The sequence below is a fragment of the Apis laboriosa genome, unplaced genomic scaffold (assembly GCF_014066325.1).
Source record: "Apis laboriosa isolate Shangri-la unplaced genomic scaffold, ASM1406632v1 scaffold49_cov149, whole genome shotgun sequence".
NCBI classification, from domain to species: Eukaryota; Metazoa; Arthropoda; class Insecta; order Hymenoptera; family Apidae; genus Apis; species Apis laboriosa.
This window is the reverse complement of record NW_025223500.1, coordinates 2,908,842-2,925,425: the sequence shown is the minus strand read 5'-3', so window position 1 is coordinate 2,925,425 and position 16,584 is coordinate 2,908,842. Positions and strand designations below refer to the sequence as shown.

The 16,584-nt window shown below is 29.1% G+C and overlaps 1 protein-coding gene across 4 annotated transcripts; it reads right to left on the bottom strand.

The window, feature by feature from the left end:
- Positions 1-1,061: 1,061 nt before the first annotated feature.
- LOC122716765 lies at positions 1,062-16,311 on the bottom strand. 4 transcript variants are annotated; one of them, XM_043940138.1, is made up of 4 exons: positions 16,180-16,311; positions 15,132-15,367; positions 5,608-5,772; positions 1,062-5,029 (listed from the first exon to the last, which is right to left on the bottom strand). In XM_043940138.1, exons 3-4 carry the CDS (start codon positions 5,748-5,750, stop codon positions 2,533-2,535), a joined length of 2,640 nt encoding a protein of 879 aa, XP_043796073.1. In that variant the 5' UTR covers positions 5,751-5,772; positions 15,132-15,367; positions 16,180-16,311; the 3' UTR covers positions 1,062-2,532. The 4 variants fall into 4 exon arrangements, with proteins under 4 accessions (XP_043796073.1, XP_043796071.1, XP_043796072.1 ...); XM_043940136.1 differs by having other exon boundaries at positions 16,090-16,308; XM_043940137.1 differs by having other exon boundaries at positions 16,102-16,308.
- Positions 16,312-16,584: the final 273 nt, after the last annotated feature.

Below are 16,584 nucleotides of genomic sequence, written 5' to 3'. Positions count from 1 at the left end.
TTTTGATCAAAATTGCCAGAATATGTAACTTGCTTCTGTTTTAGCACTAAAATAAGGAAGTTTATGTTTAAAAATGTAGGTTTCATTCTAAATATACTTACTTTAGAGTCAGAGTTACCAAATAACGGGATCAAAAAATGGCTATCAGTGACATTACAAAGTAGCAGTATAAAGAACACGATTCCCAATCCTATCTAGAGAGAATGATATTAAACTGCATCATTGCTTCACTTATATACTCATTCTCTTTTTACTTTAGAAAAAATTTTCTATTTTCTTTAAATTACTCTAGAATAGGAGAAAGAAACTAAATGAGAAAATAAAGATTCAGTTAGTTGGCAATCTTGCTCAGCATTGCCACAAAAATTCCTTCTAAGAAAATAACATTATATTATTCTTATTTTTTGTCTCTTCTATTTATATTTATGATATAAATCAATTGTCTGGCTATATTAATCTGTTTCCTGATTTTCCTCAAAATAATAATCTTGGTCTCAATCCAAAGTTAAAAGCGGTTAAAGCGGTACACAAATTCAATCAGTAGTAATCAACTAGGATAAAATGATTGCAGTGAATGACAGTATAAAAAAACAATTTCTTCTTATTTTCGTTAATCTGAAAAAAATGAGTAAAAGTAGAATAATATTGGAGAAGTCGCGTCATAACTCCACATAATGAAGCATTATATCTCTATAAGCAGATCTTGTTACTGATATTTAACAGCCATTTTGCCTGGTATTTGGCAATTCTGATTCTCTTAGTTTGTTATCTTATTCCCAAAATATAATTTAACATCAGATTCTGCCTAGAATTCTCTCTAGCAATTCTGCTGCCAACTCTCTGACTAGAGAAAAGAATCACAGAGTTATATATAATGTTGGAACGAAGTAGAAAATATTTCTTTCTAATCAGCAGTAATAAGAATTATTTATAAGTTTTTTCTTTTATGTATATTATTTTATGGTTTCATTTATTAATTATAAAATATACATTATTCATTTATATGTAAATAAAATAGGGAAATGATAGGAAAATAAAATGAAATTAAAAGCAAAGCCATATTATCGCTGTAAATATAAATTTATTGAAGTCTTACAGTGCTTAGATTGAACAAAAACATACGGCAAACTGAACAATTTAAGTACACCTATATCTTGTCAATAAATTCGCCGTATAAATATTATTTTACACCTATGTAAATTGTGTACGATTTTATTTATGATATATTGTATATGTCTATGTATAATTTATATACAAATCCGATATAATGCCGTATATGTAAATATACATATACAATTGATTGTAGAAAATACAAATTATTCTTCACGAAATTTTTTTTTTTTTTTAAAGACATTTTTTTTAAAGACATTTTATATCTCATACAAAGCAAATTCTTGATATTCGAATTTTGTACTTCTTTTTTTGCGTTTTATGTGTACACTTACGTATCATTGAAATTCGTAACAACAATGAACATTGTGTATTTTTTCTATACATGTATGAAAGCCTTTCCCCTTTCAAAATTATGACAACTGTGAGCATGAATTATTATTATTACTATTATTATTATTATTATTATTATTATTTGTTTTATTTGTAATCAATTTAAAAGATAAGAATTGCTCAATAGTATCTTTCGTCGAATAAGTCTTTTATTGTACTTTTTATTGCGTTTTGTTTAGAATAATAATCTATAATAATCATATAAACGAAAGCATGTATACTAGGCATTAACGTTACGTGCCAAAGAAAATATTTAGAACATAACGTGATGATTTTAAAGTGAATGATGGCTTACATATTTACAAAGCTTAACTCTTAGTGGATATGACAATACAACAACAATTGTTGTTTTGTTTAATAATATATAAGATGATCTTACCCAAACTTTAATACAGTGAAAAAGAAACTAGACATTCAATACAAATTACAAATTAAATTGTAATAACAAGAAAAAGAATATTTTCATCTTTATTCTTATCTCGAGAGAGAATTTTACTCGAGAATGAAATTTGTCTTTACTGTCATTAATTATTGAAATATTTTAAATCTCAAACTTTCGCTTTAATTATTTGTCCTATTATTTGTAAATTAAACCTTACTTAACATAGCTAAATCAATATTAATGATTTCAGAAGAACAATACATATCAAAGACATCAGTCTTCTATATACAAAAATATAAGAATGGATAGAAGAAGATCGCAGATGAATGAAAAAGTTAACAAAAAATTAAACTATCTTTAAAAGATTATAATACACCATTTATAAAATGAAAACATTTCTTTCTCTATAATGTTGTATATAACTTTCCCTCCATTGGTTTAATCATTCATCGTATATATATTTATATTGTTCCCATATGTATCAAATAATCGACAAATATCATCGATTCGTTCTTTGATTCGTTCTTTAGATATATCATTGTTTTTTTCATTCTTTCAAAGACTGACTCTTCTCTAGAGTTTCTTTCAACCCTAAACCCCCTTTAGAAATTGTGCAATTGACTTAGCGACATTTAAGACGGAAGTGTTCACGCAAGTTTCATGTATATCGTGCGGTCTCTCATCTTGCAGTGCTTCAACTCCCTTAATGCCCTTTGTGCCTCGCTAGGCGACGCGAAAGCCACTCTGGCATCGCCTGTAGGCATACCTCTTTCATTATACCGACGTATCACGTTCTCCCTTTTCACATCAAAGTCGCCAAAGAACTCGATGATCTCGTTAATGTCAGCTTTGAAAGGGACATTTTCCAAGGACAATACGCAACCAGGTTTACCAAAACCCTCTACTACGTAATCCATGGAACCTGGATGTCGACCTAACATGTGTCTAGGTATACCCATTAAGCCTGGAGGGCATCTAGGTCCGAAACCGGAATTACCAAAGCGAGGCAAATGATTCATAGGGCCGGAAAATCGTGGCCTCTGCTCCTGAAGCGGTGGGAAATGTTGCTGTTGCGTTTCCATTATCTGTGGATCCACCATTCCTAGTGTTTCCAACATTTTCGCCCGTGGAACCAGCTCTATGGTAGGGACGTTCTTCCCAAAAGGTAAACCATTTTTGGCAGTAGCTCTGAGAGCTTCGTCTGCCGTGTCGAATTCACAGAAACATTCACCCGCGGGCTTCCCATTCTGATGTAACATGTGTATTCGATGGGGTACGATTCCAATGTCGGAGAAGAAGTCCAAGATATCACGGTCGATCGTCTGGAATGGGAGACCCCGCATTATAACGCAATCCGAACTGGCCGTTTGATTCATACTATTCTGCTCGTGATCACGTTTCGCTTGAGCAAATTTTTCCTCGGTGATCGCTGTCGCGGTCACGGGTTTATTGCCAATTTTCAAGGACGTATTCACCGACGCTTTCGCATCCTCTATTCTTGCAAATTGCACGTAGGCCATGCATTGGATACTTCCAGATTCCTTGGTACTAGTGATGAACAGGTCATTGATTTTCCAATCGTGGAACAATTTGGCAATATCCATTTCTTTGGTAAAGGACGGCAGATCAGTTAATAAGATACAGGCAGAGGATCTGACATCGTCTATTCCATCTTCTCCCCGATCTCTTTCCTTTTCAGGAGAATACGAATCCACAGCTTTGTCGAAGATACTTTCATCGAGATGCAAAACTTCCACCTCCGATCCTCTCACGAATCTGGTCGTGCTCAACGCCAGTTCCTTACCCTCGGCCTTGCTGAACTTAACGTAAGCGATACCAACGCGATTTCCGTGATTATCGTTGATCAACTTGAGCCCATCTTTCCTTATATAGATACCTTGAAACGCGTGACGGACATCGTTATAAGTGGCGCTTAAAGGCATGTTACGAACCTCAACGCAGTGTCCACTTCCACTATTGTTCTTGTTCTCGTTCGAGAATCTGTTGGTCGAGCTACGATTCCCTGGCCTGTCATTGTCGAAGTTGAATTGTGAACTGTTCGTTTGGAAGGCGTGTGGATTGCGGCGACCCTCCAATTCTTGCACCTTGCTCAAAAACGGATTGTTCGGTCTGATTCCCGGCCTGTAATTCACAGAACCATTCGAACCGTATATATCAGCCCCAAACTGGCCCGACCTGCCGGGGAATCTGACTTGATCCAATCTGCTCTGCTCGTTCTGATTCCACGGTTCTTTGGCCCGATTCAACGAGCTCACCCCGCTGCTCAAATTAGGCAAGTTCGATCCGCCCACGTTCTGAGACAACGGGCCCATACCTACAGTGTGGCCGAGCGTTTGCATGTGCGACTGCATCAAACTTCCAACACCATTTATTCCATTTATAGGGAACTGACCTTGTTGAAGTAAGGACGGATGCCCCATAACCATAGACCGTGGCTCGCCATCTTGCGACAATGCCGCGACACCAGCGCCCAGAATTCCAGGCGCCAACATGGCAGCCTGCATCTGTGTCTGCGGTGGCACCTCCCAAATACCATTCTCCAACGGTTTCTTGGCACCGGCTACAGGTTTGTCTTTGTGAAACTGGCCCACGCATACCACATCGTTATTATCGTCGTCGTTCGTGTCCTTTCGACGTTCCCCCGTCGAATTACGTTTCGTGTCCCGATCCCTCGATCGCGTCCGATCTCGGGATCTCGATCGATCGCGACGGCGACGCCTATCCCTTCTGTCCCTCTCCCTGTCCCGCGATCTGCTTCTATCGCGACGCCTACGATCTCGTCCTCTGTCTCTATCACGTCGATCCCTATCTCTGTCACGGTCACGAGACCGAGATCTGTCCCTGGATCGAGACCTATCCCGCCTGTCTTTTCGATCCTTGCTCGACTCGCTGTCATTGTCCTTCTCTTTCTCCCTTCGGTCACCGGGCGATCCCGGCTTCTGAACAACCGGGGCGACAGCAACCGGCGCCGTTTGCATGAAGGATTGAAGGCTCAAGGTCTGTTGGCGAGCCGCCTCGATGACTTTCTGCATCTCCGTTCGTGAGCTCAGCAACAACTTTATCTTCATTTCTTTGATCTTGCCGCCATCGTGCATCATCGCCTGTCGGGCATCCTCGTCGGTGCTGCAAAAATGTGTGAAATTTAGTACGCGTAACGTAAGAGCGTTGGATATTTCTTCTTTCGATTCGTATATGCATAAATAAAATTAATTTAAGAAAGATCGAATTTCGATAATGCTCTTTTGTATCGTAAAAATTGATCGTTAGATCGTGGATTTTTATGCATTTAAATGTACAAAAATACAAAAATATTCAAGGAAAATTTTTGATAATGAAATAGATTTCTGTTTAAATTCTATCTCTTTAATTGTGCTCGTAAAAATTTTAATTTGTACATTGATCATATTTTAACAAACGAGGACTTAAAATCTCGTGCGGAATCTCGGAATACAGTTATATAAAAATATATTAAAAAATAGAAATTTAATTAAAATTAGCTAGTATTTCTAATTGTTAAAAAATTTATAATCTCATTATGCGGATTATTTCATGTACTTACATTTACGGAAATATGCATATTTATCGCGTTTTATCACGCATCAGCTTGAATATCGTTCATAAAATTTAAAGAATTACAAGAGTACATTAAGAAACAAATATTATTTCTTCAATTATATATTAATAGACAGTCGTTTCTTTACCTGAAAGCTATAAAAGCGTCTCCCAGCTCTCCGCCAACAATGTGCACACCTCCTTCCGGTATGCTCAAGCCTCTAAAAAATTGGCGAATGTCCAAAGCGTTCGCGGACCATGCCAAATTCTGTAGTCTGATTATGACGCTCATTTTCAATTGTTTTTCGAGGGATCTGTAACCGAGGCGAAGGAATTCGAATTAAACGAGGATGAATGTATCCTGGGATGCAAAAATGATGCATACCCTCAGAATCATAAAGCGAATAATCGAAAGCTAGGCAATTGAAGAATAAAAGTAGAGATATTTTTTAATATATTCTTTTTTATTACTTTATTTAGATACATATATATTTATGGATATACATATGTTAAATACATAATAATAAATATGTATACATATATAAATATGTTTTGATAAATTTAATTTCGGAGCATGATCACGTGATGTTGATTCAGAATGATTTTTAATTTATATGGGGATTTTTATTTGATTTCAAAATAAGCGAAAGTAATATATGAAATAAGATATATATAAAATAATGGTTGTATGATAAATATTTAATAATTGTCAAAATTCTAGATGAAATTCGAAGAAAAATCGTAGAAGTAACATATGTGATTTACATAATTAATCAACATGATTAGAAAATTAATAACGCCGCTATCTCGTTCGTTGAAATACGTAAAGATGTGAAAGTGAATTTTATTTCTAAGAATAAAACGCGATTAATTCAAGGAACAAGAGAACAGGAACATCGATATATTCTTTCAAATAGAACGTAATATCTTTGAAGATTTCATCGACCATATCCGTTTCATTTTATTGTTCGATCAAGAAATAATCACAATGATTTATGTTTTCAGATATCAATCTTTCGATTATATAACTAAATACATTTATGATATTTAAGCAGTTTTTGACAAAATATTTTAAAAATTATCTAAAATCTTTTTTTTTACGTTTATTATATTAATATATCTTTCTTTTCTTAATTTTAATTCATTCGTATCAATTATCAATTTATTTTATAAAATAAAGAGATTATAATCAACTATTATTATTTCTTTTGTAATTAAATATTATTGTTAATGTATAATTTAATGTATAATTTCATTCATTAATAGAAATACATATAGCATTATTATTCCAATTTTTAATTTAATCGACTAACAATATTAGCAAAATGTAATTATATATAAATATGAATTTATTAATACAAGTTACTTTTGAATTTCACACATTACTCTCAAATTACTAAATTATACACTAAACCAAAGTTAAAATATACATAATACGCTATCTGATTTGTTTCAGTTTCTTCTTAGATTTCGCTCAAAAGATGTAGATCTTGACGTTTGACCCACTTAACGACTTTGGCATTGTATGGGATACTATACAATATTTCCCAGATAATTTTCAAAATAATCAATCTTTGAAAAATTCATGATAAAATCGAAATTTACAATTAATAGTACGGTTTGAACAATGATCCATAGATGCGATATAAAATCTAAAAATAACTTATCCCCATACTTTGTACCATCTCTTTCTAAACATTGCAATAAATCTCGAGATCTAATGTTTTACGGACCATCGATTCGACTCGACAGTATATATCCAGTATGTGTATATATATATATATATCACATAGTATATCAAACTAACTTCTTATTTCACAATATCGAACTCACAGCAATAATAGAGATCACGATTCTATTATATTAAATACAAATTGCAATAATAAATTTTCATTTTTTAATTTTAATTTATTTCCAATGTATAAAAAATATATACTAGAAAGTACGTATGGTATTTTAGTTTTAATGAATGTTTCGCAAGGTAGCACATGTAAGAATAAAAAGATTGTTTAGATTCATGTGCATACCGAGAATACTTTCCAAACTGTTTTTTCTTAACGTAACTTAATAAATATATACTTTTCAACTTTTAATTTAAAGACTTTATAATTTTTTTATAAGTTATATTATTATCGGATTTTCAATTTTTATATTAAATATTTTCCCTTACTTGAGGGAGCTTATAGTGAAACAATAAAATCGATCAGGTTTAAGTTTAATTTTTATATTTGAACATGAAAAATATAGCATTACACGCTATATATTTTCACATTGTGGAATATATTTATAAACAAAGTTTTACACAATTTAGAAAACTAGATATATTCTAGTTAGAAACACGTGTTATTTTCTGCAGGATTTACAGGAAAATTTAAAAATAATTCTTCACATCCAATCATGATAACACATTCAATTCACGATCTTGCTACTTAAGATCTACATTCACATTGCAAATAATTTTTTCTACGCCTCTTATTTTTAAAGCTTACGTGTCTATAAGTTTAATGTCCTAGTTTTAAGCAATTATGGAAACTGGAGGATCGTTTCTAACACCGAAACGAAAGTCGTAATCGAGCACGACCTCGATCGTAAAGATTATATAGTAATCTCTATTGAAAAGAGAAAGGGATCGTAAAATCGGTCAGACGTCAGTTCACACGTTCGGGCATCAGAAAGAGAGAGAATCGAGAAAAAAAAAATTGAGAATGAGCGGTCGAAACGATTTCTATTAAAAAAAAAAAAAGAAAAAAAAAAAAGAAAAAAAAAAGAGTAAAATGCTGCACCTGGATTGATTATCTGCATCAATTGATGTCGCTATTTTGATGACGCTTTAACACGCTCATTGCTTGCAAAATTTTTAATATAATCACAAAGCATAATAATATTCAAATTATATAACACAATTTGTCAGTGATTATAATAAATAATATTATGTTTCAATTCAAGGTAAAGAAATTTACATAACATATAGAAAGCTATGAAAGAATTTTTAATAGAATGAATATATTCTATATATAATATAATAATAATTAATGTTTAGAATTAGAAATTTATAGATTTCATTTTACTTAGAAATAAAATAGTACTTACATATGAAAACGTGTTAAAAATTTTATATCATAAAAAGAAATATGTATTTAAAATTTTAGAATTTTTTTTTAATATTTAAAATTGAAATTAATTATTTTTTAAGTTGACGAATGAAAGAGATATGCGCACGGAAAGTCAATCAAAATCAAATGAATATCTTAATTCGATTCAATGATTATTGAAAAGCATATAATATACAGATTTAATATAACATAATTCTAATATAAATATTACATGTACAGAAGTAGAAGGATAATTATTAAAATATTAATAGAATTTTAATTAATAGAATATTAATAATTTTTTACATTGTAAAATTTAAAATAAAAATTTACGTAAAAAATCAAATCATTATGTCAACGTGATAATTTTTTAATCTTATTATTAACAAAATTAAAAATTATATCATAGAGATTACGTATGTACTTGTTCTGTTTGCTTATTATCGAAACATCAATGGCTGATACAATCACTAGTGTCCTAGGCTTTTCTACGTGGATCGATTAAAAGCATGAATAATAATCGACCAACGATGAATTTCTATGTAATGAATAAAAGATCAATTACTGTTCAATAGCATGTAAGAAACAATTCTGTAACAAGACTTTGAAGATTGTTCGAAGTGATCATTCTAAAATCTATTATATTTTATAAATTTTTATAAATTGGTAGAAAAATTATTTTTTATTTTCTATATTTTATGATTTTTTTTTTAATTGAACTAAAAGGAATATTAATTATTTTATTATTAAATTTGTTCTGGTTTTAAATAAATTCTTTTTATAAATAATAATATTATTTAATTTATAAATTTGTTTTTAACAGATGAAATGAATATTAATTTTTTGAAAGAAACAAAAAATAATAATAATCATATCTTTCCTTTTTTTTATTAAAATAAACATGTAATGAAAAATAATTCATAATAATTGTTTAATATTAAAATTTCGACATCTTTTATTCTTTCTATCCTTCAATCTTTCTATCAATTGAATCATTACATATTTATATATAATAAGATAAAGATAAGATAAAATAAATTTTCATTATTTTTTTATTAAAATAAAAAAAAGCAACTAAAGATAATCTATAATATCAAATTAACGATTAAAATTTCTAATATATTTTTGCTTTTCCCATTCTTAAGTTGAATTACTTTAATAATATAACTATTCATAAAATTTTAATCAAAATAAAATAATAAAATAATTTTTTAATTGATTATTCAACGAAATAAAAAAAATGATGAACATTATTTTAATAATGACGTCATTAAAGTTTGTCATCTTTAAAGAAAAAAAAAAAAAAAAATGAAACGCAATAAAACTTTCAAATACAGAGAATAAATTTGAATACTGTTTTTTTCTTTTCACGTAATAATTACGTAATAAAATCTCAGGATTTTAAAGAATATGATAATCTTTACTCACGAAAACATTTATTATTTTAGCGCATTTTCTCGTTTAACGATATAAATTTGCTGAATATATCAAGCAATAAATAAAATATTTCTTATCTCTTATCAATATTATATTAATAAGTATCATAAAAAAAATTTTTAAAAAGAAAAATATATTAAATATTGTAATTATTAATAAGTATAAGAATAGTTAATTATTTTTTAAATAAATGAACAAAAAATTAAAACGGAAATAAAAAAAATATTGAAAACATTTTAAGAAATATTTATATTTGAGACGTTAATTTAGGAATTTCATTTCACAGAAATGAAAGTAATGATTATTCATAAAATCATTGATTAAAAAAAATATAATTATTTAAAATTAAATTATTATAACAAAGCTAATTGGAATAAATTTTTCAATTAATAAACTTTTTTATTAGAAATTTTTTCTTTTCATAGATAATATCATTTGCGTAATATAGCAATATTAGCAATTCTGACGCTTCAATTCCTATATTCATCGAATGTAAATCATTCTTCTCCAACGGTGAAATGATCATCTTTAAATCAAATCGAATCTTGCACTTTTAATTATCGATCAAGAGATTTTCTCTGTATAAATGAAATTAATTTTTTGCTCTCAAAAACAATATTTTCATTCTTTTTTATCAGAATTACTCTTGACTTTTATCAATCATTACTTGGATGAACCAATTGCGTAAATTAAGGAATAAAACAATACCAGACAACAATGATTGCGGCACGATATTTGCTTTTTTTTTTTTTGTAACGTGAAGATACGACAGCAACGAATCCTCGATGAAAAGAAAACGCAACAGCCGCGTTAGCAGCATCATTGAAATAATCATTGACGAAACGCATGCGTTAAATAGTATGCGAAAATATTAAGGGAAAGTTAAAAAAAAAAAAAAAATGGTGAAAAAAAATTGAGCACAACACCACGATTCTTTTATCAGAAAAAAGAAACAAAAAATTTTTCTTCTTCATCTTAAATTCTGATTATAATCGATGAAAATTCTATTACTTCTAACAATAACGAGTAAGTAATTATAGTAAACTTAACGTAGCCTCGGGTTTCAGGAATCCGTTGGACAGCAGTTTAAAAATACAGCATGTGGACTCTAGGTAGATTGGAAGTTCGATAACGTAGAGACTTGAACGCCTTTTTTCGAGGCCCAATCCTTAACCACATTTCATTTCACGTTTTCATTCGCGAAATATTACAAGATGGTAAATAATTAAAATTTATAAGTGTACACGATGTCATAAAGTAGTCGTAACATGGGATAATGTTCTAAAAAAGACAGGATACATAGGATTCTTAGGAGATTGAAAAGTATCTATCTGGAGACCTACACCATGTATTCGATTTAATTTTTTTTTAGAAGTAATTTAATTTTAGAGAGATAAGATACCTAGAATTTCCAGAGCACCAATTGCAAAAAGATCAGAGGATTGAATAAATTTTTGAAATCAAGTCAGCAGTCTGCAGATGAGAATTCTATGTAAAGTTATTATTTCCTTTTTTTTTTTTTTTTTTTTTTTTTTTCCGTAAACGAAATTCGATTCGCTTTACCAAATTATTCGACTCGACAAGTCGACTTTTTAATAAAAATTTGATTATTATTTGTTCATTATAATATATACTAAGCGTAATAAGGATTCTCGATAACTTAATTCTTCACTTCAAAATAACCACACAATTCCAACAATTTCATATTGGAAACTTAATATCTGAACGTTCATCAGGATCAACCCTAAACGACGATCGATGTCGAAGTTTGAGCAGATCGTTGGCTGTGGTGAAACTTCGTCAAATTTCGCGACTAGGCTTCAACAGGTCGACACAGATCGATGGAAAAATTATTGACACAGAGAGACAACGATGAGGGTCAATCAGCAAATATCCACCTCGAGGTTCCATATCCGTACAGCGGTGGCACGTCCATGATGTCGTGACAGAACAAGAAAATTCCAGAGGAACGATGAACGCGCGTTTCAAACGTTTTTTTTTTTTTTTTTTTTTCCTTTTCCTTTCCTTTTTTTTTCGTAAAACTTTCGTCACACGTCGAACTTCTGTCGAAGAGTAAAACAAGCTCCCTCGAGCTTACTTTGGAACGTTTGATGACCATTGAAAGAAAAGTTTCAAAAACGCGTTTTTAAAAATCGTTAAAAATTGTCAATATTTTAACGTTTCGACCAAAACGTTTTGAAGTTCAAGTAACGAGACTTATACTCGCTGAGTATAATATATATATATATGTGTGTGCGTGTGTGCGTGCGAGGAATTCAATATATCTATCTCACTTCCATTCAAGCGGCTTTTTAATCGTGTATTGTATAATATACGCATATACACATCACTAATGATAATGGAAAAAAAGCATAATATAATTTTGATCTATTCGAAGTAAGCTAATTTTGTTCTTTCATCTGTGTAAAAATGATTTCCTTAAAGGAAATTTTAAAAATCTGTTTTTATTATATTCCCGTAACATAAATCTAAATATATATATATATATTTTTTCTTCAACTAATTAATGTATTAATGTTATGAAAAATACAATTTAAAGTCTAAATTTTCAGGCTTTATATTATTCGACATATTCGTTATGAATTATTATATTTCTGTGTTAAACTGTAAGTTCAACTTTTTTTTTTTTTTTTTTTTAAATTTAAAATTTCACTTGTAAATACGTAATACTTCAATTTCATCCATAAATTCATCTTCCATTTCTGCAAAATTTTTCATGTGTAATACATACACACATTTACTTTTTCCAATTTCGTTTCTTTTCTTTTATGATAAAATTCATGAAGATAGGAAGAGGGAATAGGAAGTATATTGATCCGAAATTGCCGTAATTCGTAAAGCTGGCTGCATATTCGTTACGGGAACAAAAGATATGTTGAAACATACGAATAAGAGAAATAGAAATCCAACGAGAGACAACGAGATTCGATTTCATTCACCAGACTTTTATGCGGTCAATCTGAATCAGTAGCTGCATCAACTTACAAGTAGTCGCCGCAACCAAACGCAGTTTTTCTCCTTTATATTTATTTTTCCCTTTCCCTCGTTTACTTTTCTGCATTGCCACTATTATAAGAAAATAATTTTATTTATATCGAAAATTCGAAACCTCTCTTGTTCTAGACTTTTTTAAAACGATTTAAAAATATTTATTTAATTTATTTTTAAACTTTAATTATAAGTATTTTTATTAATTAATAATTTTATATACTTTGATTGCACGTTATATATTCATGAGAACAAAAGAAGTTTCGAATATCATAAAAAATTACGAGCTTTCGATTGTCGAATAAACGTTAAAAAAACGCGCTTTCGCCGTGAATGAAAGTATTAGCATAACTATTAAAAGTATCGATTATAAAATATATAAGGGCCCAGTGATGCAAACAATTGTAGCATCTTTCTCTTCCTTTCTCGTGTTGTATGCACGACCTGATATACGTCATCAGTAGTACGATGTATTGTTGTGTAGATATAAGATTAATGACCGATTTCCATCGTCCACATATACATTTGATCCATGAGTTTCCTCGTCGCTCAGCACCACAATTAATATTTCTTGCGACGGTGTGTGCTAACAATAATAATAAAATAATATGATTGCTTTTTAGCAGTGTAATTCATAAATTCAATAATTTTGTTGAATCCAAGAACGATTATTTCGAATTCTAAGAGTATTATTTTTTTTACGAATATTTTTTAAAGAAATCAAATCGGTTTTTATAAAAGTCTGTTTTATATATCATTGTTTTTAATGATTGTACGTTTTATGTATGTTGTTTAACTTAATACGTATTATTAGGAACTAGTACCATGTTATAATCCTAAATTTTAGCCACAAAAATGGAAAATTTACGCTATTTTTAATGGATTCAATACATACTTTGAACCGAAGGAAAAAACTGCACTTCATAAAATGGTGCAAAGTATACAACAGGAAAAACAGAGTAGAATAATTCGATGACCATTGTGTCCACGTAGAACAGTGCAAACGGAAATGCACTTGAATGATAAGGCGATGACTCCCAGCGTTCAAGGACCTTGCAAGAAAAATGCACTCCTTTCTTGCGCTCCTCTTAACTTATATTTTTTTAAATAAACTAAATATGTAAAAATCACGATTCATACATAAACGACCTTTATCCGCGCCTTTTTATTTTTAATTGGATTTCGACATTTTTTACTACTTTCTTTTTGTAGAAAAATAATTAAATACTTATATATAAATACTTTGTATATAAAGAAAATAAATTATTATATTAAGTCTTATTATTTCCTATATTTTTAGAATTTTTGTTGTAAAAATAATTGTATGGACGTACGATACATGTATTTTAATTTAAACTTTGCAAAATATATTATTGCTTTATTTATGCATGGCTTCTTATTTATGAATAAACTTACCTTCTATGAATAATGAATGAATCAAATAATCATAGTTGCTGCATTTTAAAATAATATACTTCGAAATATTTAAACGCATAATGGAATAGGTTATTAAAAGAAAAATTTGATATGATACATTTTAAACATATTTTCAAGTTCTATTTTATGCAACATGAGCAGAATCCATGATTATGATCCTCTATATCAACTTAAAACTTTTAGAGAAAAATATGAGTTTATATGAAAAATGTTTCTCTTCAAAAAAGTTTTCCTTTTAGAAATTTTTTTTTTTTTTTGAATATAATTCAGTACCATTCGAATAACATGGTACATCTTGAAAAAAATGCTCAATTATTATATTTTATTAAGGTAAGTTTATAATATTAGGATGTATGTGATAATCAATATTTTAAAAAATGAAGAACATATAAAAAATAATCATGCAAATATATAAAAATGTTCTTCATTTCTATGCAATATTTTGCTTTTAATTTTTTTATTGTTTTCATTATCACTATTTTATTAATTACTTACCATTTCTCATTAGATAGCATGAATGAATAGTAAAAAGAGAAAATATTTTGCATGAAATGTAAATGTGAAATGGTGCTTAATTCTCAATGACCATCTTGGAACATTCCAAGATAATGAAGAACTAAATGAGCCTGTAGTAAAATCACAACACTTCCTTCCAAAATTATGAGCTAGATTTTATTACATTACTTATGAAGCATTACCTTCACTTTAGATACTTGAGAAATCTCTTCCTTCTTCACCCTCAGTTAAAATGTACGATGAAAGATAAGAAGTTGATGAGAATAAAGACGACCAAGCAGCAAACAGTCCATCAGCGAAGAATAATAAAATGAAGAAGTGGAAAAGGAGTCAACTGCACCATGTCATTGTACTAAAGTCCACTGATGATGCTGATACCTGATCTTGACACCTAACACACACTCAGTTGCCTAAGATCCTGCAACACACATCATTTTTTCCATACTGTACCTATAAACCTCTTACAACAATCACATACTGTAACTATAAAATAAATATTAAAAGTTTCAATTTTATTTAATTCTAAAAAGTATATTATTTGAATCACTATAATATATTTTATACATTACTTCTTAACTTTGAAATTTTTAAATTTTCCCCTCATATGTATTAATTTTTGCAAGTAATAATATAATGTTTTTATTAAAATCCAATATTATATAATTTTATACTAGGCAATATAACATAAATATTTATATATATATATATATATATATATATATACATTTAAATTTATTGTTCTTTATTTGAATAAAAAAATTAATAAAGTGAATAAAATTATTTTTATTCAATTAATTTCTACACTAATTTCTACAGAAAATATTCGACTTCTTTTTAAACAATAAGATATAAAAATTAATATCTAATAAATATCTAACGATTCTTTATATCGATATATTTGAATGTCTAAAACATTGTAGTAATACCATTATATTATTACCATAATACCATAAAATAAAACATTGCTAAATTTCGACACTTCACAATTTTCAAAGCACGAAAAAACTATTTATAGGAAAAAATATTTTTTTAACTACAAAAAAAATGATAAAAAAGTGCATGAATTAAATGATTTCACACATGATAAAACTAAACTTCAAAACCAATAATAAAATTCAAAGAAGAAAAATTTTTTATTACATTGTGCATTACCCATTCGCCATTTTCACAACTTGGAAATGTTGAAATATTTTGAGAAGCACACCAGAATATTTGACTCACCGAACTTACTATGCAAATACGGTGTATCTCATAAGGAGAATGCTGATTATAGAAGCCGTAAACAAATTTAAACACGACAACAAAGAAATTTTCGCTTTCAATAAACGACAATTGCTTCCTGTCTTCAGCCAATTCTGTAATGGCTGTCGTTTTCCGTGCAATCGGTTGTGAAAACCCCGCAGTCGTATTATTCACTATTACCAATATTTCATAGTTAAATTCGATATTTCTATTTCAATATTATCTTGTCATTTTTATATTTATATAATAATAATTAAAATACAATAAATTAAAAATAAATTATTTAATGTTAAATAAATTAAAAAATCTAAATTTTATTTTAAAAAATTTTATTTTTAATATTCAATATTAATAAAAATAAATATGTAATATTGATTGTAAAATATATTACAT